At 38.5% G+C, this 22,657-nt stretch overlaps 2 protein-coding genes across 2 annotated transcripts in view; both read left to right on the top strand.

Moving 5' to 3' along the window:
* Positions 1-22,657, top strand: part of LOC143861245 (ALBINO3-like protein 2, chloroplastic) — a 97,768-nt gene that overhangs the window by 48,067 nt on the left and 27,044 nt on the right. The gene's annotated exons all lie outside the window — the stretch shown is intronic.
* On the top strand, positions 4,574-7,659 carry LOC143861244 (rust resistance kinase Lr10-like). The gene is made up of 3 exons (XM_077372173.1): positions 4,574-5,410; positions 6,315-6,344; positions 6,425-7,659. The coding sequence occupies exons 1-3, from the start codon at positions 4,687-4,689 to the stop codon at positions 7,546-7,548; spliced, it is 1,878 nt and encodes a 625-aa protein (XP_077228288.1). The 5' UTR covers positions 4,574-4,686; the 3' UTR covers positions 7,549-7,659.

Below are 22,657 nucleotides of genomic sequence, written 5' to 3'. Positions count from 1 at the left end.
AGAAGAGAGGCTAACACTGCGACGGAAAGGGATCTGCTCCTCTTCATGACACCAGAGTTGAGGACGAAGAAATTAAGAAAAGAAGGTGTAATTTTGTATCTGCAAAAGAAAACTTATAATATTCTCTGCATCATACATTTCCACCCACTTACAGGTGGCTATGACAAACTAACGCGGTCTTTGATGAGAAAAACTACCGAGAAAATGACACATGCCCAAGAAGACAAGGAGAAGAAAAGAAAGTGAAGTGGATTCCTGAGGAAATCCACAGGATCTTAGTGGGTTTCATTTTATCTTAAAAACAAAAGGTTAATATTTGTAAATATAATTTAGATTTGGAATTTTAGATTTTTGGGATATGAGGTTTGGATCAGGTTTTATGACTTTTTTAGAATTTTTTTGGCACGTTGGGAGTTGCCGTGTTTCCCACAGAGTGTGATTTTGTCTGTACTGACGAAAAGACTGAGACTTTTTTGTACTCTGCATTATATTTTCCACACGGTAACGACTCAAGTCGTCGCTATTTGATGGAGAAACTACCGAGAAAGGTTAAAGGTTGCAGATGGGAACCATGGGCCCTGTTAGGTCATTTTTTTCGATCTAAATTTTAGATTTTTGGGATGTGAGGTTTGGATTTTGGAACTATGTTTTAGGTTTTATGACTTGTTAGAATTTTTTGGCACGTTGTTTCCCACTAGGTGTGATTTTGTCTGTACAGACTTTTATGTACTCTGCATTATATTTTCCACACGCTAACAAGTCATGTCATGTCTATTTGATGAGGATGCAACTGTAAAAGATGCCTACGAACATACTGAGAGCCTCCAACTGTACAGGGCCATTGATGATTTAATTGTTTTTTAATAGGGAAGTGATATATCCGCCCCTTTTGATTACTAGGGACACCCAACAACAGTGTATCAATGACTGCAGAGGGGCTGATGTACTTCACGTCAAAAGGTTTCAATGTGGTTGATTGCCATGTACACTGATGCTGGGTGTCCAAAGTAATCAAAAGGGGCGGATATATCACCCCCCTTTAAATATTGGAGAATTTTAGTGGGTTTTAATTGATCTTAAAATAAATAAAGGTTAATAGTTGTAAATATATTTTAGATTTGGAATTTTAGGTCATTTTTAAGATCTAAAATTTAGTTTTAGGGATGTAAGATACCCAAAATATCCCCTTATTGAAATCCATCCCCTTCTTTAAAAGAGGGGCATTTTTGTCTTTGGAAAATTGGGATTAATTAGGGCTTCTTAAGAAAGCCAATAAATACATCTTATGAGAGGTTTGTGAAGACTACTGTCTTTTAGGAATGTATTCAAATTATCATAAAAATGTCAATTATTCGTTAAAATTGTGATTAAGAATTTCTGGCTCATTTGAAAAATTCAATAATTTTACAATCATTTACGATTTTTCATGGAAAAAAACTTATCGAAAAATTCATGTGTTCCTAAAGATATGGTTTTAACTCCCAACAAGCGGCCTCTGTTAGGAATGTATTCAAATTATCATAAAAAATGTAAATTATTCATCACAAATGTGATTAAGAATTTTTGGCTTATTTGAAAATTTCAACAATTTTACAATAATTCACAATTTTTTCACCAAAAAGAACTTACGAACAAATCGCAGCTTTTCAAATTTTTGCGTGGGAGAAGATCGAATCCAGATGATGTATGGGACATTTAGAGGGTGCAAATTATCAAGGGTTCTTGGGAAAGGTGGAGTTGCTCCAATTTTGGTCAGGACACCGAGCAAGTATTCCTAAACTTGTAAAAGTGGAAGAATTTTCCGGCTAATTGTACAAGACTTAGAGGTTAACACAACAGTACAATGTCTAAACCCCCCTAATATCCAATGCAAAAATCAAATCAAACCAATTCCTCAACCTGCACATATAATCGGTTCTTGGTTCCTGGAACCCAAACCCATAACCGAACCATATATAATCGGTTCCCAAAAATTTGAACCGGAACCAAACCATTTAAAATTGGAACCAAACCGAACCGAACCAAAGTGACCGGTTCGGTTCGGTTCCTCGGGTTGGACCCGAACCATGTCTACCCCTAGTTCTCAAACATGGGTTAAAAAGCAAGGCAGAGGGATCGAATCCTCAGCTAAGCTAAAACAAAGACGGTGAAAGTGACTAAATCGTAGGGTATTGATATTTGAACTACCATATTTTGATAATGGCACAAAGTCGACTTGTTTTGTCCTTTATGACACAGCTTTTTGGGAATTGTAATAGCTTTTGGAGTGCTGCTTTAGGGACTGAGAGTGGAACCTATACTATAACCTAACAAATTCCCTCATGCCACATTGCATGGAGGGGTAGTTTTTCCATTTTCATGGAGAAAAAAAGCCAAAAATCAAGGGAAAGATCTCGAACATGTTAAGAGACTATTTGCTAGATTCCACTATCGGTCCCGATTACTTCATCAATAAACTCTTTTGTATTATTTCGTTAGGGTTCTGAAATGGAAAATCGAATGCTGGAGCAAGAACTATAGGATTCAAGTCAATAAGCTACAACGGGTATTAGTTTTATGGTGGTTGGAGCAGCAAAATCGGACTCTGCTCAGCAAATGTACAAAGTGGACCACTATTTGGTCGGGGCATACCCAGCTGGTAAAATAGTAAAAGACACGGTAAGTTTTTGTTATTATATAAAGGGAAATGTTATCAGCACTACTGTATTTTGATGAGGGCACTCCTCACTTTATTAAAAGTATGGTATGGCCCGCACCATACGATGATCCAAACCGTCAATTAGATGGGCCCCGAAAATCATTTCAATAGATTGATCCTAACCCCCCGATCTATAGAGGGTTAGGATCAACCCTCTAACATTCAGATCGGAGGTCTAGGCTCAACCTATTGAAATGATTTTTGGGGCACAACCTATTTAGGCTGTGGCCCATCTAATGGACGGTTTGGATCATCCTATGGTGCGGTCCATACCGTACTGTTAATAAAGTGAGGAGTGCCCTCATCAAAGTACAGTAGTGCTGATAACATTTCTGTGGGAAAACCAAAATAGGAAAGAGAAGCTCTGTTAGGCCATATCTGGCAGCTGGGAATTTTTTTTTTTTTAGGATAAGCAGCTGTTTCCGAGTTATGAGAGAGGGGTAGGGCAGTGGGAGGAGAGGGTTTTGAGAAAGCACGATTGAGCTGAGCGTAAGATGTGGCTAAAATCAGGAATAAGTTGATCCTATTTTGAGTAGAGTTTTTTCTTGCCCCACTTCTCATCACTTGCACACTAATTTCCTGATTATTAACCAATTCACCCTCATCTCAACTTGGAGATACCAATTTATCATTAAAAAAAAAAATTCATGGTAGCCAAACATGCCCTTTGAAAACCAATGTAGTGAAAACTGAGAAGTCTTCAAAACCTAACGACTAAGTGGGAGGCTAAGAGGAGATCTCTTTTGGAAACAGGCTACGTAGGCGTAAAATTAATTGAACGGTTATAAAGGCGTCAGTGTAAGGGGGGTGAATTTATGAGCGCCCTTTACTTAAGCCTCAAAAAGTCCTACTGGCTCGACCTCATCCGAAGCTACTAGAAAGTTTCGTTGTTAGATTTTTTGATGCCACGTGGAAAACTGGGATTTGATCAGCCGCCCAAAAAAATATCGATCAAGTCTTCGTTGAGGGATGCAGATGGGAACCATGGGACCCATTGCAACCATAAAAGATGCCTACAAACATAATGAGGTCTGCTAGCAAAACAGGAAAATAAAGATGAAATTCTCGTGCCGTGACACACACGCAGGAAGATAAGGAAGTGACCTGAAATCCAAAAAGTATGCTGGAAAATGGAAATGACCAAATCGTTGGTCAATTCCACTTTCGCCATTATTTTCCAAACGAAATCCCACTTAATCATTGTTTCATGTTGATGTTATGATGATCTAATTGTTTTAAAATATTGGAAAATTTTAGTGGGTTTCACTTTATCTTAAAATTAAGGTTAATAATTGTAAAAATATTTTAGATGTGGAATTTTAGAGGTTATTTTTTAGATCTAAATTTTAGATTCGTGGGATTTAAGGTTTAGATCTATGTCTTTCTCATATTTTGGGATTTTTTTTTAGCCTGTTGAGACATGTCTCGTTTTCCCACATGTTAAATAGGATTTCTTGTTTCTGTGGGAAAACTAAAATAGGAAAGAGAAGCTTTGTTAGGCCATATCTGGCAGCTGGGAATTTTTTTTTTTTTAAGGATAAGTAGCTGTTTCCGAGTTGTGAGAAAGGCGTAGGGCAGTGGGAGGAGAGGGTTTTGAGAGGGCATGATTGAGCTGAGCGTAAGATGTGGCTAAAATCAGGAATAAGTTGATCTCATCACTTGCACACTAATTTCCTGATTGATCTTTTGGAAACAGGCTACGTAGGCGTAAAATCAATTGAACGGTTATAAAGGCGTCAGTGTAAGGGGGGTGAATTTATGAGCGCCCTTTACTAAAGCTTCAAAAAGTCCAACTGGCTCGACCTCATCCGAAGCTACTAGAAAGTTTCGTTGTTAGATTTTTTGATGCCACGTGGAAAACTGGGATTTGATCAGCCGCCCAAAAAAATCTCGATCAAGTCTTCGTTGAGGTAATGCTAAAATAAATAAATGTGCCAAAACGAGAGTTTCACACTTTCACTAGCACAAATTACGAAATTTGAGATAGTATGGATAAGCCAGTTGCAGAGGCCATCTTGCACTTGCTCTCCGTCACCCTCTTCCTCATAATTTTATTATTAGACAATGGAGTTTGTCAACCAGATCCATGCCCACCTTTCAAGAAGTGCAATCGCCATGGCCCTGAAATTAGATTTCCTTTTGGATTGAAAGAAGAAAAAGAAGACCAGCAGCATCAGCGCTGCCGCGCCTATCCTGGCTTTGATCTCTCCTGCAATGGCACCAACACAGTCCTCAACCTCCCATCTTCAGCCGAGGTTTTCGTGACAGATATCAATTATAAGTCTCAGACACTAAGCATATCCGCCGACCCTCAGAATTGCATCGAGGGCCTCCTCTTCAACCTCAAACTTAATCTCTCCGCTTCTCTTTTCCACCTTTGGCCTGAATTCTACAAGGATTATCCAGACCGCAACTGCACATTTCTCAATTGTTCGTCAGATGTTTCTATTAATAACTTCTATGGTGGTCCTCCTATCAAATGCCTGAGCGGCTCTCAATACCATGTTTTTCTTTATGATGGGGATGAGGGCGTGGAGGGATTGCCATTCTCTTGCGAGCCAATCAAGACCGTCAAATGTCCATTGGAATATTGGTTCGAAAGAAGAGATCATCAGCTGAGGTGGGACGTGCCTGGATGCGGTGATTGTGAAACAAGAGGAGGGAGATGCGGATTCAAGAACATAACCGGTGAAGAAATCACTTGCATTCCAGGTATTCCCCTCTTCTATTTCCGTTCCTTCTTAATTCCGCATTACACATACTGCTGCTGCTGCTGCTGCTCATCTCTCTTTTCTCGTCTGGGGAGTCTTCTCTGTACCCCCTACTTCAGCGCTCTACACATCTCTCTTTTTCAAAGAAAAAATCTGAAATTCTTTTTCCATAGAAAAAATCTGAAATTCTTTTTCCCTACATCCACCTTGCCGTGAAAACCAATGTGCCGGGATTTAGGCTTTTCTGGATGACGAGTATAACACCGCGTTGAAATTTTTTAGTCAAAAGTTACTTCTTGAACACAAAATCTTGGAAGGAAGATTCAAACTTGAAATTTCCACTTGTTTTCAAAAGCTGGTGTGCTCCAATGCAAGAGTGTTTAGTTCCACATTGGAACTTTAAAAAAAATTTCACTTCATTATAAGAGGCAGATTGGAGGAAAGGCTTGAGCTGGGGGGGGGGCGCGCTGGAATTTGTTGGGTGACCCTGCATGAACCCAAGTTCATAGAAACACACACGATCGCCGGATTTAATTTTTTCCATTAAATCCGGGAAAAATTATTTTTTTCCAAAACATTTTTATAATTACACCCATTAATATAAACCGTTTCATCTTCTCCCACAGTCGCAAAGGTGGCTATTGGGAGAGAAACATTTTTCCATCTTAATGGGCGTTTTTTCCTCCCAACGGTCATATTTTCTCTCTATAAAAGTGAGAGAGAAGGCAACACTGCTTGACACAGAAATTCTTACCTTTTTTTCTTCTTAATCATTTACTTTTTTTCTTCTTTAAGAATTTCTGTGTTTCTTTTTGGTTACATGAACAATTGATGGATTGGATTGCTTGAAATGAATGAAGACCATACGTGTAATGATTCTAACTTTCTACTATTATTTTTTGCAGGATCAAGTGATAAAAAGTACATAATAATAGGTAGAGCTCTCTGCCATGTTTAGAGACTAGATAAATGTACCTTAATTACTTAATGATCTTCAATCTTATTATATGTTCAGGTGTCAGCATAGGCATCTTTGTTCTCTTAATAGCAACATTGATCAGCATTAAGGTCTACATCTGGTGGAAAACAGATAGAAAGGAAATAGAAAACCAACTCAATGTTGAAAAGTTCTTGGAAGATTATAAATCAATGAAGCCCACGAGATATTCTTATGCTGATTTGAAAAAGATGACAGATCAATTCAAGGAAAAGTTGGGTCAAGGAGGTTACGGCTCTGTGTTCAAAGGGAAGCTTCCCGGTGAAGTCACTGTTGCTGTAAAGCTCCTCCAAAACGCTGGTGGTAATGGCGAAGATTTCATTAACGAAGTGGGTACCATTGGTAGAATTCATCATGTCAATGTGGTTCGCCTTCTAGGATTTTGTGTTGATAGATTCAGAAGAGCACTTATTTATGAATTCATGCCGAATGAATCCCTAGAGAAATTCATCTTCTCAGCTGATGCTAAAGACCCAGTGCTTGGTTGGGAAAAGCTTCAAGATATTGCAGTTGGTGTTGCCAAAGGAATCGAATGTCTACACCAGGGTTGTGAACAACGCATTCTCCATTTCGATATCAAGCCTCACAATATTTTGCTAGACCATAACTTTAATCCAAAGATATCTGATTTTGGACTGGCAAAATTATGTCCAAAGGAGCAAAGCATTGTATCCATGAAAGATGCTAGAGGGACCATTGGTTATATTGCACCCGAAGTGTTCTCTCGGAACTTTGGAAATGTTTCCTACAAATCAGATGTTTATAGTTTTGGAATGTTGTTGCTAGATATGGTTGGAGGTAGGAAGAATATTGATGCAACAGTAGAAAACACTAGTGAAGTTTACTTTCCAGAATGGGTATATAATAAACTCAATCAAGGAGATGGATTGAGACTCAGGATTGAGGAAGATGGAGATGCTGAGATTGCAAAAAAACTAACTAAAGTGGCCCTCTGGTGCATACAGTCTCACCCTGTGGATCGCCCTTCTATGAAAAGTGTAGTCCAAATGTTGGAAGGAAGTACGGATAGCTTGATGATGCCACCATGCCCGTTTGCTTCTTCAGGTCCACAAGATACTAATGTAGCATTACCTGAAGAAACTCACGGTACAAAATTGACAACCATCCATGAAATAGAATAAGTATCAAGGAGTTGTACTCTTTTTTTTCAAAAGTTTATGATATGATTGTGTAACCTATAGTTGTATACATTTTCTCATCATCATATGGGCATATTTTTCTTTGAGGTACCACTATAATTGATACTAGTTATCAAAGCTACTACTCCTATATATGATCATATTCTCATAAGGACGAGACTACTTAAGAAAATAAAGGTGGAGGATTTTTCATTTATTGCTTATCAACTGCTTAAAAGAGAGACGTGGTGTCTTTTTCCTTTTGGACTTATCCAACCTGATTTCCTCCTCCCCGTATACCAAAGAGAGGTGAACCACATCAGCTATATTTGATGACCATTCATGTTGCACCATGTCAGGCATGATTCAGTGCTTATTATCAACCATAACAATACTTATCATTTGATAGTGACACTTCTTATTTCATTAAGTACTCTTTTTTTGGTAGATAAGTTGGGGCTAGGTGGAACCAGATTTATTAAAAGAGGAGGAAAAGAAAATCACAGCCCTCAAAACAATACCAATACAGAAAGAAAGAAAAAATCAGAGGTCATAAGAAGGGAGATAGCGACCCCCTTGAAGGGACAATCTTCTTTGGAGAAAAAACCAATAGAAGCAGTTTCTTCTTTCCAAGTGTAAGTGGCCTTCCGATGAATGAATTAGTTCATAGCAAACTTGATTTGAATGTGTATAGAGAGAGCTTGGGCATTGGTCTCATTAATAATGTTAACTATGACCAAGGAGTCGATTCCGCCCAATTTATTGTAAGTCTTACTGCAGAGCCAAAAAAAGACGATGATGGGCATTGGTCTCATTAATAATGTTAACTATAGAGAGAGCTTAGGCATTGGTCTAGATTTTATTCTATGTTTATCATGTAGATACTCTATATAAGCACTGACCAAATCTTTGTAATTTATCCAAGATTAATAGAAATTCTCTTAATTTTATCACATGTTGCATACATTGCTAACGAAAGAAACCCTCATGGAAACCTCGAGTTGACCCTCTCTGAACTAAATTTTTTTTATCCATTCAAATTCTTTGTGAAGTTCTTTGAAAGGTTTTTACCTACTAAGAAATCACGAGAGAATAGAACACCATATCCGGTCAAGTAGGAGCAAGAAAAAGAAAGGATGGCAGATGGATTCGGTAAAAAAATTAATTTACTTTGCACTATTTGAACTTATTTTCATACCCCAAACCTAACATCTACCAGTTAAAGGACTAAAACTCTATTTTTGAAAGATACAAAGCCTGTTTGGTGATAAAGGGATATGCTCAGAAGGGAATGAAGGGAATGTTTAGATCAAGGGAAAAGAAAACTATGAAAAATATAATTTTCCTGGGAAACTTTTTAATGGGTTGTTTTTCTAGATTTTCATTTTCTACCATTTGGTTCACATCAAGAAGACTCATTTTCTTTTTTTAGATTTTCTCCTTTTCCATACTTAGATTCTTCATGAAGATTACCCATTGCTTGACATGGTGTGTTGGGTAATTTCTCTCTACATTTCATATGTTTATGATCAATGCCAGATTCCTCTTTGCGCCCATCTTACAAAAAAAATTGACCGAAGGAAACAGAAAACAAATCCCAATACCATGGCTCTCTCGAGTCTATTTGGTTGTGCGGCATAGACTCAGAGAGTAGTGGGATTAGTTGCCAACATGGAGGAGACAAGCATTGGATTTGCTTGGAACTTACCTCTAAGAATAATCGTAAGTAGTGTTTGGTTGTCAACCTCGTAGAGTATCGGTAAGGGATGTCATTACCAATATAGAGAAAGATGACAGAGAAAGTGAGAGAAGGAAAAAGCATCCTTCCAAAGAAATCTAAGCAAAATTCAACCTGTTTATGGTTTTGGGCTTGGATATCATAGAGAGGGACAAGGTGACACATCAGCAGACATGCAATGGTTAAAGATTAACTAGGCGACATACCTTGGGGTCTTCAAGGATTTCAATGCTATATTGGCAATCAAACAAGGAGTTTCACGTACTTGACACCCAAAGTGATGAAGAATGTGTGGCGTTGAATAAGTTTTTTATTTTCTATTTTCGTCATTTTATTTGTTGCATATTTTGTAGGAATCTTGGTCTTTTGGCATGATTTTGGTATCTTTAGAAAGGTTTTCGATTAGCTATCTACCGAGCCCAAGATCATGCGATTTGGACATGATTTAGCAAGGTTATGGGCGATTTACTAAAAGGATGCATTACGGTGCTAGGATTGTTCGTAAGTTGTTATACTCTTCCGGTTTCTGAACGGAGCAGTCCATTCATCAGCTTTCTTCATAAAATGTTTATGATTTTCCCTGTTTTTACACCTTTCTCGCTTTCCTTTCCCCTTCATTGAGAAAGTCCATATGATTTGCCCTCTTCAAGATATAAGGGAGGTGTTAAAAACGTTGAAAATTGCAGTCACAGCTGCTGCAGGTGTCAAAGTATTTGTCATCACTTGATGGATGGGAGTATCGGCTTCACGATGGAAGAGGAGTAGCGCTCTTGATTACTGGATGTGTTTGATTGCGCAAAAGCTGAGATGGCTTAGAGGTTTTGCTTGGCCTTTGTGTGTAGGGAAGCATCAAACAACAACACTAAGATAAAAGATCGATCAACACAAGAAGCAACTAAAATAACTCATTGGGGTTTGAAAGCCCATGCCACGGTTTGGAGAAAAGCTCCAATATAATATGTGAAAGGAGCCAAGCTCCTTCACCCACGTGAATGAACTAAGGCTCTTCACAAAAGATATTCCAAAAATCTTCTTTATTCAAATCTAAATCTTTCTTCCTCATATCGTTACATTATATAGACGCCAAAACTCAAAAATAGAAACCATAAATACTACTTACCTAAACAATTAATCTTAATCTTTCATCTAAAGTAACACCAATAAAAGTTAGAACCCTTACTAACTCGCTCGGAGGCTTGCATTTTTCGCGGCAGGGCCATGTATTGTGGACTTGGATTCAAGGTTTCCGAAAAGAGAAGCACTCAAAAAAGGGATTGCAGAGAGAGAAGAGAAGCATGGCCGTTGTAGATAAAGGAAGTAGAGATGAAACAGATATGCGCAAAATCCCATTGGAAATCTAAAACAGATAAATGTGGACTTTAGTTTTCTTGAAAACCAAAATTGTAGGTCTTAGTGGGGTTTTTTCTTTCCTTGCTTTTTCTATAAGGGCCCGTTTGGATGCCGAGAAGATTTTGATTTGGAATTCTCACATTTGCAGCCCTTCTTTTTATCGTTGACATTTGGATCCCGATCAAATCCTTGAATTTCCAACTCGGCGACTGACAAAAGATATCACGTGTATATGTGATTTGCAAGGTTACTTCTTTTGATATTTTCCTTCTTTGGATGTGAAATTTGACTCCCAGCATTATTAGAGGAAAGAAAGTTTTTCTTGATCCTTCAAGTATGTTGGATGCAAGCTTTGATACACTAACAAGGTTGGTGCGGGCAGTGTACCTTCACAAACATTATAGGACCTTCAGTACCCAAATATGACAAAGTGCGTTCAATGTGTTTCACAATTTCTAGAAACCATCCGAAGTTGGGTTGTCATGCCTAGGGCTGCAACTCGGGTCGGGCTGGTCGGGTTTTGGAGAACCCAACCCTACCCGAGAAATATCTCGGGTCGGGTCGGGTCGGGTTTTTTTCGGAAAACCCCAATTCCCAAACCCGGCCCTACCCATGATAAATCTCGGGTCGGGTCCGGTTTTTTCACGTTGACGCAATTTTTTAAGGAAAATTCTTGTTTGGCAAGGCAACTCAACTCATAGAAGTAGAAATTACACTCACATTACACTTGAATCAAACAATGATGTAATTACACTCACATTACACTTGAATCAAACAATGTTGTAATCAAACAATGTTGTAATTACAATCAAACAATGCTGAATCAAACACTTGAATCAACTCAACTCATAGAAGCAGAAATTACACTCACATACAATAACAGTGGGTGCGTGGGTTTTCACTTTTAACTTTTAACTAACAATAGAAAAAAATGTACATACTATAACTTATGTAACTCGGGTCGGGTCGGGTCGGGTCGGGCCCCTTCAAACCCGGCTCGACCCGAGATTCATGCGGGCTTTTGAATGCTCAACCCAGCTCGACCCGAAACCCATGAAACCTGAACCCAACCCAGGCTATTTTCGGGTCGGGTCGATGCGGGTCGGGTAAAACCCGGCTCGAGTTGCAGCCCTAGTCATGCCATGTCTGGAGGATATTTAAAATCTTATGAACATAAATTTCTCTATAGCTAGTAAATACCTAATTAACATGACAAATAATTACATTGAACCAATTGTTGTGTTAGGTGTCTTGTTTCCTAAATACTTAGGAAGAAGGGACTCTCCCTTCTGATTATACGGTTCCTAGTACGATCATCATAGAGAAAGAGGAAGAGTTAGGTTTCTTACTTAAGGGAAATGATATCAGCACAACTATATTTTTATAATTGCACTAACTCTTCTTGTCTTTTATAATTTAAAGAGTTGTCATATGCTATTACATTTCCAAAAAACATCTGACAAGCCAATTAGAAAAAGAAAGACAAGCCGAGTTTGTGCAATTCTAAAAACATAGTTGTGCTGATATCATTTCCCTAACTTAATTGTATAAGTTGACAGAAAAAAGAATGATGAAAGAGAGACATCTAGGCCTAAGGAATCTCGCTCCCTCCAACACACATATGCGTGCTAGCACTACACGCGCACCAGACACACACAAAAGATATCTCTAGGCCCATGCATATCACTTGTATATTATCAAATTCAACGAATTTTGTGTAGGCTTTAATCTTACATATAGAGCAACATGTGCCATGAGAATATGACCATGTGGATCACCTCACGGGGTCTCACACAAGAGTAATAACCATGATCACAATTCACAAGCATGTGCTATATGGGATATCCCAAATAGTAAACTCATTTTTATAACCTACTAGTAAAAAAGGCACGTGCATTTGCACGTGCAACTAAGAGTCTTAGCAAACAAGATAATATTGCATATGAATTTTAATTCATACTATGCTAACATAACAATCGCTATGGAGCCCACTTGGCAACTTCTGAAAAGGAAGACAGAAAGAAAAGCAAGATGAAGATGCTCCGAGCATGAGGTACCACAAATGCGTAGTTGCATATCAATTGATTGATGAAGTGGTAGAAGACCAATGACTAAAAGCCAGACTCCCTAAAATGGGCGTTAAAATAAAATGAGCATAAAATTTGTTTTACAAACCTTAAAAATGGGCATAAAATTTGTTTTACGTACAATTTTGCGTGGAAAGAAAAGGTAAAAAGATAAAAGTTTTTTATGATCAGTTTGGTTAAAAAAAGCACAGTGAATAAGAAAAAGTAATTTGACCTTTTCATGAAAAAAAAGTGTCTTTCGTTGTTTATTTCAATTTGTTTATTTCAACGTATTAACAAGAAGTTTGTACAAAGACTTTGGAATCCATTTCTATTCGACGAGCACTTTGGCAATTCATTTTTTTTTAAAATGGTAGCCAACTTTATTGCAAAATAAAAGGGGACGAGATGGTCCGAATACAGAAAACAAATCACAAGGTGGAGAGCCACATAGTCTTCAAAGCTTTCAACTATAGGGGATTGAATCTACTTGTCCAGAATAGCAGAGATGGTTGTGAATTTTAAGGTAAAACAAGAAGTTTGTACAAAAACTTCGGAATCTATTTTCTATTCGACGGGCACTTTGGCAATTCATTTTTTTTGTCCTTCTAACTCCTCCATGAAAAGTAATGGAATAGAGTAGTTCATCCCTTATGAAATGTCAAGTGGTGAGTAATAATTATTTTTTGTGGTATCGTATGCATGTGGGATTATAAATGGTTTCAGACATTGTCTAACGTGATTGATCTTCTTAGAGGGAAGATCAATCCTCTTGGTTCCTAAGTGTCTTTCGTTGTTTCGTAAGGGCTGACCTACTCTATTCCATTACTTTTATGACCAGTTTTTTTCGTTGTTTGGAAAAAAAAGTGTCTTTCGTAATATCAAACTTTTTGTAATTTGACCCTCACATAGTGAATAATGAAAAGTAATTTTTTCGTCATCGTTAGGGGTGTAACTCGGGTCGGGTTGGGTCGGGTTGAGGCCAACCCGACCCAACCCAAGGAACCTATTTTTCCAACCCAACACGACCCAACACGATGTCCAACCTGGCTGGGTTCAACCCGGCTGGGTTCAACCTAACCCAACCCGATTTGCAATTTCCTCAACTCGAACCAACCCGATTTCCAATTCGGGCTGGGTTGGGTCGGGTTGGGTCAGGTTGACCCAATTTGATATGGTACCAATTGTTAACTACCTCAACTCAAGCCGAGTTGTTTTGGATTTTGGGAACCAATAGTGAGTCACCAATAATCAGTTTTTAACTCACAATCGGTTCTCAAAATCCAAAACAAACAGGGACTAATAATTAACAAAGGGAAATGTTATCCGCACTACTATCTTTTGATGACCGCAGTCCTCACTTGATTAAAGTACGGTATAGCCCGCACCATAAGATTATCCAAACCGTCCATTGTAGACTGTGGAGACTATTTCAATGTTGAAAAAGAAAAATACATATACAGAACTTCTTCATATGGAACCCAAATTCGGGTTTCAGGTCGGGTCGGGTTGCCCGACACCCCAACCCGACCCAACCCGATTTCCAATTCGGGTTGATTTTTCCCAACCCAACCCAACCCGATTTGCGAAAAATCTTAACCCAACCCAACCCAAATTCGGGTTGAACCCGACCCGCGTGGGAACATCCAAGTAACAACGATGGTTTCAAATTATATATAGTGCTAATGTCCTCACTGCCATATTTTATAATGGCACTACTCACCATATTTGGATGATCGCACTCCTCACTTTATTAAAATGTACGGTATGGCCCGTACCATAGGATGATCCAAACCGTCCATTAGATAGGTCACTGCCTAAATAGGTTGTGCCCTAAAAATAATTTTCATAGGTTGATCCTAACCCTCCAATCTATAGAGGGTTATAGGTCGATCCAAATCGTCCATGTGATGGAACACAACATCAATCGGTTGTGCTTGTAAAATCATTTCCATAGGCTGATCGTAGCCCTCCAACCGATAGAGGTTTCCATAATTGTTGTTCCTCTTCAGGTGCTCGGCATCCGTCAATATTTTGTAACTTGTCTCGAATGTGTCATATAACGTAGTTTTTTCGTCATTGTCATATGTCTATACCTCTTTTTCGTAGTTTTTTCCGTAATTGTCATAGACAGGTACCATATGGCGGTACTTTTTGTATGCAATTGACGATTGTACCCTCAAATCATTTCTTATTCAGACAAACTTCTAGCATCAAAATGACGTAAATGCCCCCAGTTAATAGGATACAGTAGGAAGTTTTTCTAAAAGAAGGGGATGGAATTATCATATGTACATTATTTTGTGGAAACAATCAATTTATATTGTGGCCCATTAAATGGACGGTTTGGATCATCCTATGATACAGGGCGTACGATTCTTTTGAAAAATACTTGATTGTACGGACTTACACCATAGGTTGTATGCCAAAAATCATTTCCATAGGATGATCCCAACAGTTACGGGGTTTCCAAAATATGTCATTTATCTATAGATTGTAGGGATGCGATCCTCCTTTGGGAATGATCAAATGGATGGTTTGGATCATCCTATGGTGTAGGCCGTAAAATATTCACTCCAATTTTTGATAGGTAAGTTGAGGTTTTGTGAGGACCCCTACCGGCTTAATAAAAAATAGTTCACTACATGGGCTTACACCATATATATTGTAACAAGAATTTTGTGACAAAGCTTGCAAACCAAAAACATATTTCTTACACTCCCTATTAAAAAAAAGAACTGTTTAACTTACACCATAGGATGATCCAAACCGTCCAATTGATGGGCCACATCGTAAATAGGATGTTCTGAAAAAACACATTTCGATGCGATGATCCTAGCCCTGCAGTCTATAGAGGAACGGCATATTTAGGAAACATTTATTGATTGGAGGGTTGTAATTATCGTATGGAAATGAATTTTGGCACTCAACCTACTTACATTGTGGCCCATCAAATGCAGTACTTTTTGAAAAACAATACTCACTATAAGGACTTACACTATATATAAAAACTCTCATAATCACATCATTTCCCTCTAAAATCATGGGGAAATGGGTCAAGCGGGCCGGGTCCAAGTGACGCGGAAAATTTTACAGGTCATTGGGCTTGGACCCACACCCGCCCCATGAGGGTCGGGTCGGCCCGCAGGTCAAATGGATTTTTGACGTATGGCCATACTGTACTTTTAATAAAGTGAAGAGTGCCCTCATCAAAATACAGTAGTGCGGATAACATTTCCCTTTTTTTTGTATAGGGATTTGCTAGCAACCTTCGCTGAGCATACTTTTCTGCTTGTCGCCCATCCTTTGCTGCAAAGATTGGTAGAAGTGCGATTTGTGCAAAGGTGGCTAGCAATGCATAATAGCAATAAATAATAATCATGTGTGGGTACTAACTTTTAAATGAAAAATTACGGGAACATGGAAGCAAAGCAGAAAAATTACGAAGAAAATACCGAACGAAGGTACTAAAATATGACAATTACGGTCAAAACTATGACAATTACGGAACAAAAAAGGCATAAAAGGAGACAGCTGGCTCTTTTTTTAACTCATGTGCAAGGGCATATGAGAAGGGGAAATGACGAAAAAGAAGTAGTGAAAAAGGACATAAGTGGGAGTTTTACGGAAATTAAGGTGGGACACATAAGGCAATAGCAGGAAAGAAGAAGACGATTTTTCAGGGATTTTCCCTTTTAGTATTAAAGGATTTGTTCTTACCTATGAATGATTAGCTATGACATCACATAATTTTACATGAATCATGCTTTCGCTTGCTATTTTTGTTAATACTTAATATGAAATCCAAGCTTATGAGTGACCTTTCACTGATTACATATTCATTTGATTAGTCTTTGAATTTGCTAGTTATATAATTAAGAAGCGAGATTGGGTTAAGCATGCAGCATTATCTAATCAAATAATTAATGAATGTGTGTGTGTGTGTGTGTGTGTGTGTGTGAGAGAGAGAGAGAGAGAGAGAGAGAGAGATTTATTTTGTGTATGTAAAAATTTTCCGAGCTTTTGTCTATGTAAAAAATTTTCCAATGAAAAACAAAGGGAAATGATTTCTGCGCCCAGTGTTTTGATAAACATGTGCTCCACTTGTTTGTCGTGCAGTATTTAAAGGGATGTCAGAGGATAATACGGTTCTCAAAAAGCTCTTAAAACCCTTTAAATACTACACGACAAACAAGTGAGCGCATGTTTATCAAAACATTGGAGCGATGAAATCATTTCCCAAAACAAAACATAGTTATAATCTCTTTTCAAGGTTCTCCAACACATAAAATTCTTGGAAAAAAATAATAACTTTTCCCTTAGAAAAGGGTTTACAGATGTCAGAAATCCGATTTTCATGATAACAATTTTGCTTTAATTTTTTCAGCATAATTGAACGTGCCCTAAGGTTTAATCAACCCCAACTTATTTCTGGGTCCAATTTGTGTATAAACTGAAATATGAAAAAGGAGTTGTAGATTTGTAGTTTACACATGAATTGCACTTGAAATGTAATTGGATTACATTCCCAAATAAACCATAAGATACTAGCTCAAGCTTGTTACGTTCATAGTATTCTTTAGCGCCTACGAGAATACTTACATAAAAAGGTGGCTTGACACTTGGGTGCATTTGGATGCCAGAATCAGACGTCGGAATCAGTATCCTATTCCAATTCCACTAGATTCTGGCATTTAGTTCATAAAAATGAATATATTTTTTGTCCCAATAAGTGGTATTCTGATTCTGCCCTAGTCGAATTTTTTACTATTTTTTTTTAATTGATTTTTTTTAATTTTAGAATTCAAGATCATAAAATTAATTTTTACTAAATCCTTTTATAAGAGGAAAATTTGTTATGAAAATGCAAAGTTATAGTTATATTGTTAAGTAAGGGTAGAGTTGCCGAATTTGTAAAAGAGGGGTTGTCAGAATTTTAAAAGACTGAAATACCCCTCTTTAGTTTTACTTTTACTGACCCATCATTTCACACGTACTTTTTACAGGAATTTGCTAGCCACCTTCGCCGATTCCACTTGCTCGGCCTGTGGCCCGTCCTGATGCAAAGATTTGAAGAAGTAAATGGGTGAAAAGGTGGCTACCAAAAGTAGAAAAAACAATAGTAATCATTACGGTTTATTAGACCTGCTATAGGAGTGGTAAGTTTTAAATGAAAAATTACCGAAAAATGGTAATAGAGAAGGAAAATTACAAACAAAATATGACAATTACCAAAAAAAAACTACTCATGAAAAGTTATAAACTTATGACAATTACAGAAAAATTAAAACATTACCGTATTTGTGTTTTGATGGGCACTCTCGCTTTATGAAAAGTACGGTATGTCCCGCGGATGATCCAAACTGTCCATTAGATGGGCTACAGCCTAAATAGGTTGTGCCCCAAAAATTCATTTCCATAGGTTGATCCTAACCCTCTGATCTGAATGCTAGAGGGTTGATCCTAACCCTCTATAGATCGGAGGGTTAGGATCAACCTATATAAATAACTTTTGGGGTATAATCTATTTAGGCTGTGGTCCATCTAATGGACGGTTTGGATCATCCTGCGACGTGGGCCACACCGTACATTTAATAAAGTGAGAGTACCCTCATCAAAATACAGTAGTGCTGATAACATTTCCCAAATTAAATTTGCCGAGAATTTCTCCCCTTTTTCCTTCAAATTGGAGAAATTTCTCTGGCGAGTTTTGAGGCTGCCACGTCACCGACAAGCGACAGAAATCCAAACACCCCATTTTGTTTAAATATCCTACCAAACACACTCGGGCGAATTACTAGAATTACATTCGCTGCTATTTCTCTCAGAATAAGAGAACCAAACAGAGCATTAGGGAACCACATTTTTCACCCCGCAACCACTAGGGAATCACATTTTATAAGCCGAAACCACTACGGAACCACATTTTCTATGGCGGAACCATTACGGAACCACATTTTATACCTCGAAACCATTAGGGAACCACATTTTTCAACCCGGAACCACTAGGGAACCACATTTTATAAGCCGAAACTACTACGGAACCACATTTTCTATGACGGAACCATTACGGAACCACATTTTTCACCCCGAAACCATTAGGGAACCACATTTTTCACAACGGAACCAGTAGGGAACCACATTTTATAAGCCGAAACCACTACGGAACCACATTTTCTACGTCGGAACCATTACAAAACCACATTTTTCACCCCGAAACCATTAGGGAACCACAGTTTTCACCCCGGAACCACTAGGGAACCACATTTTATAAGCCGAAACCACTACGGAACCACATTTTCTACGTTGGAACCATTACGGAGCCACATTTTTCACCCCGAAAGCATTACCGAACCACCTTTTTCACCCCGGAACCCCGAAGGATGCCTATTTTATAAGCCGAAACCACTACGGAACCACATTTTCTACGTCAGAACCATTACGGAACCACATTTTTCACCCCGAAACCATTACTGAACCACCTTTTTCACCCCGGAACCCCGAAGGATGCCTATTTTATAACCCGAAACCACTACGGAACCACATTTTCTACGTCGGAACCATTACGGAAACACATTTTTCACCCCGAAACCATTAGGGAACCACATTTTTCACCCCGCAACCACTAGGGAACCACATTTTATAAGCCGGAACCACTAGGGAACCACATTTTATAAGCCGAAACCACTAGGGAACCACATTTTCTATGGCGGAACCATTACGGAACCACATTTTATACCTCGAAACCATTTATCTTAAAACTGTTTATCTTAAAACTGTTTCAAATAGGTTCTATCAGCCCAATTCTCATAGGAAGCGATCAAACTTCCACTCACATAGGTGCATCTATCAAGATCACCTTGCAATTGCACACCCCACTGAAAAATCGGCTATAAATAATATTAAGAGTTTAATAATTCATCATTCTCACCTTACAGGTGGTACTCAGGCATGCCATATGGATAGCCTAGTTGAATTTAATTCACTAACATCATGGTACAAAACAAACAGTTCAAGTAACTTGTTGTTCCCATTGAACTTCTTCGGATCTCCAGTTAGGTAGGTTGGATTTCCGTTAGTACTGATTTAAAAATAGAGCTTTATGCACTATATCTTGTCTATAGCCCTTTCAGAATCAACTGTAATCACATCATTCTTTAATAATTGTTTGTTTTGTACACCATCCTGCTCTACACCTTGACTGTCATCGTCCTCATCAAAGTCCTCATTGTCCTCATCAAAGTCCTCATTACCATCCTTGCAAATGGCATCATTAACATGCATATCACTATGAAAATCCCTACTGAACCGTGCATCGTGCCTGTATGGTAAGGAAAGGACTAGGTTAGAATGAAATTCAATGAGACAAAAATATTACCTCCCAACTAAATTTAATTTCTTTAATTTATTACATGGAAGTGCTCTTATGTTCAGTTGTATCTTCCTCTGTCTCATTAAAAATTGGATCCTCATAATCTTCATCCAAGTCTACTGAATATCTGCCAACCCGATCAACATTAGAGTAACAATAATGGAATCATAAATTCATCAATGGAATCACAATTCAATACACGGATAGTACCTATTGTTGGTATGTCCTTCGCCATGTCGTCTTCGTTTGCTCGGAGCTTCAGCTGCAATAGGTGTTGCTGACACTGCACGAACGGAATTATTTTTGGGACTCAAAGCAGGTTCGATTGGAGTAGAAGCTTCATAATGTTCATTTATCTGAACTACATTTCTGAGCAATGAAAATTTCCATATCAGATAATATTCTAATGGAATGAGAATTTAAAGAATGCCAAAGTCCAGCTGAGTTAATATTTTACCTCTTCATGGGTGCAGATATAATTTCTCCAACTCTGTACTCTTTACGTATGTACAGGCTGATAGAATTAAAGAGGCTATTCTCAAAAACCATCATCACCATACCTAGGTCATGATCATTTCAAATGTCGCATAACACGATTTGATATGGATCCATGACATATCGACATTTTATAGATAATGACATGCGACATCCAGTGGTCCCAATCCTTTGGTGAATTAGAGACTGAAATTCCAGAAAATTTATATGGCGATTCACAGTTAAACACATTTTCGTCCCGCCAATATATTCGAATGATACTTCATCCTTCAAGTACCCATCAACGTGTAACATAAAAGAAGCCCTATTTTCCATTTCAATTTTTGCACACCTTGTTTCGATCAGAACCATTATTAGTACACTTATCATATTAATTGGACCAAAACATAACTATTACACTTTTCGAAATACATTTTATAAGCCGAAACCAGTACGGAACCACATTTTTCACAACGGAACCATTAGGGAACCACATTTTTCACAACGGAACCCGTAGGGAACCACATTTAATAAGCCGAAAGCACTACGGAACCACATTTTCTAAGTCGGAACCATCACGGAACCACATTTTTCACCCCGAAACCATTAGGGAACCACATTTTTCACCCCGCAACCACTATGGAACCACATTTTCTATGGCGGAACCATTACGGAACCACATTTTATACCTCGAAACCATTAGGGAACCACATTTTTCAACCCGGAACCAGTTGGGATGCCCATTTTATAAGCCGAAACCACTACGGAACCACATTTTCTAAGTCGGAACCATCACGGAACCACATTTTTCACCCCGAAACCATTAGGGAAGCACATTTTATAAGCCGAAACCACTACGGAACCACATTTTCTATGGCGGACCATTACGGAACCACATTTTATACCTCGAAACCATTAGGGAACCACATTTTTCAACCCGGAACCAGTTGGGATGCCCATTTTATAAGCCGAAACCACTACGGAACCACATTTTCTAAGTCGGAACCATCACGGAACCACATTTTTCACCCCGAAACCATTAGGGAAGCACATTTTATAAGCCGAAACCACTACGGAACCACAATTTCTATGGCGGAACCGTTACGGAACCACATTTTATACCTCGAAACCATTAGGAAACCACATTTTTCAACCCGGAACCAGTAGGGATGCCCATTTTATAAGCCGAAACCACTACGGAACCACATTTTCTAAGTCGGAACCATCACGGAACCACATTTTTCACTCTGAAACCATTAGGGAACCACATTTTCACCCCGCAACCACTAGGGAACCACATTTTATAAGCCGAAACCACTACGGAACCACATTTTCTATGGTGGAACCATTACGGAACCACATTTTATACCTCGAAACCATTAGGGAACCACATTTTTCAACCCGGAACCAGTAGGGATGCCCATTTTATAAGCCGAAACCACTACGGAACCACATTTTCTAACTCGGAACCATTACGGAAACACATTTTTCACCCCGAAACCATTAGGGAACCACATTTTTCACAACGGAACCACTAGGGAAGCACATTTTATAAGCCGAAACCACTAGGGAACCACATTTGCTATGGCGGAACCATTACGGAACCACATTTTATACCTCGAAACCATTAGGGAACCATATTTTTCAACCCGGAACCAGTAGGGATGCTCATTTTATAAGCCGAAACCACTACCGAACCACATTTTCTAACTCGGAACCATTACGGAAACACATTTTTCACCCCGAAACCATTAGGGAACCACATTTTTCACCCCGTAACCACTAGGGAAGCACATTTTATAAGCCGAAACCACTACGGAACCACATTTGCTATGGCGGAACCATTACGGAACCACATTTTATACCTCGAAACCATTAGGGAACCACATTTTTCAACCCGGAACCAGTAGGGATGCTCATTTTATAAGCCGAAATCACTACGGAACCACATTTTCTAACTCGGAACCATTACGGAAACACATTTTTCACCCCGAAACCATTACGGAACCACATTTTTCACCCCGCAACCACTAGGGAAGCACATTTTATAAGTCGAAACCACTACGGAACCACATTTTCTATGGCGAAACCATTACGGAACCACATTTTATA

This window comes from Tasmannia lanceolata, unplaced genomic scaffold (assembly GCF_043159265.1).
Source record: "Tasmannia lanceolata isolate RefF3 unplaced genomic scaffold, GAP_Taslan_0.1 ptg000037l, whole genome shotgun sequence".
Lineage (NCBI taxonomy): Eukaryota > Viridiplantae > Streptophyta > Magnoliopsida > Canellales > Winteraceae > Tasmannia > Tasmannia lanceolata.
The sequence above is the reverse complement of the archived record's forward strand: the minus strand, read 5'-3'. Positions and strand labels throughout refer to the sequence as shown.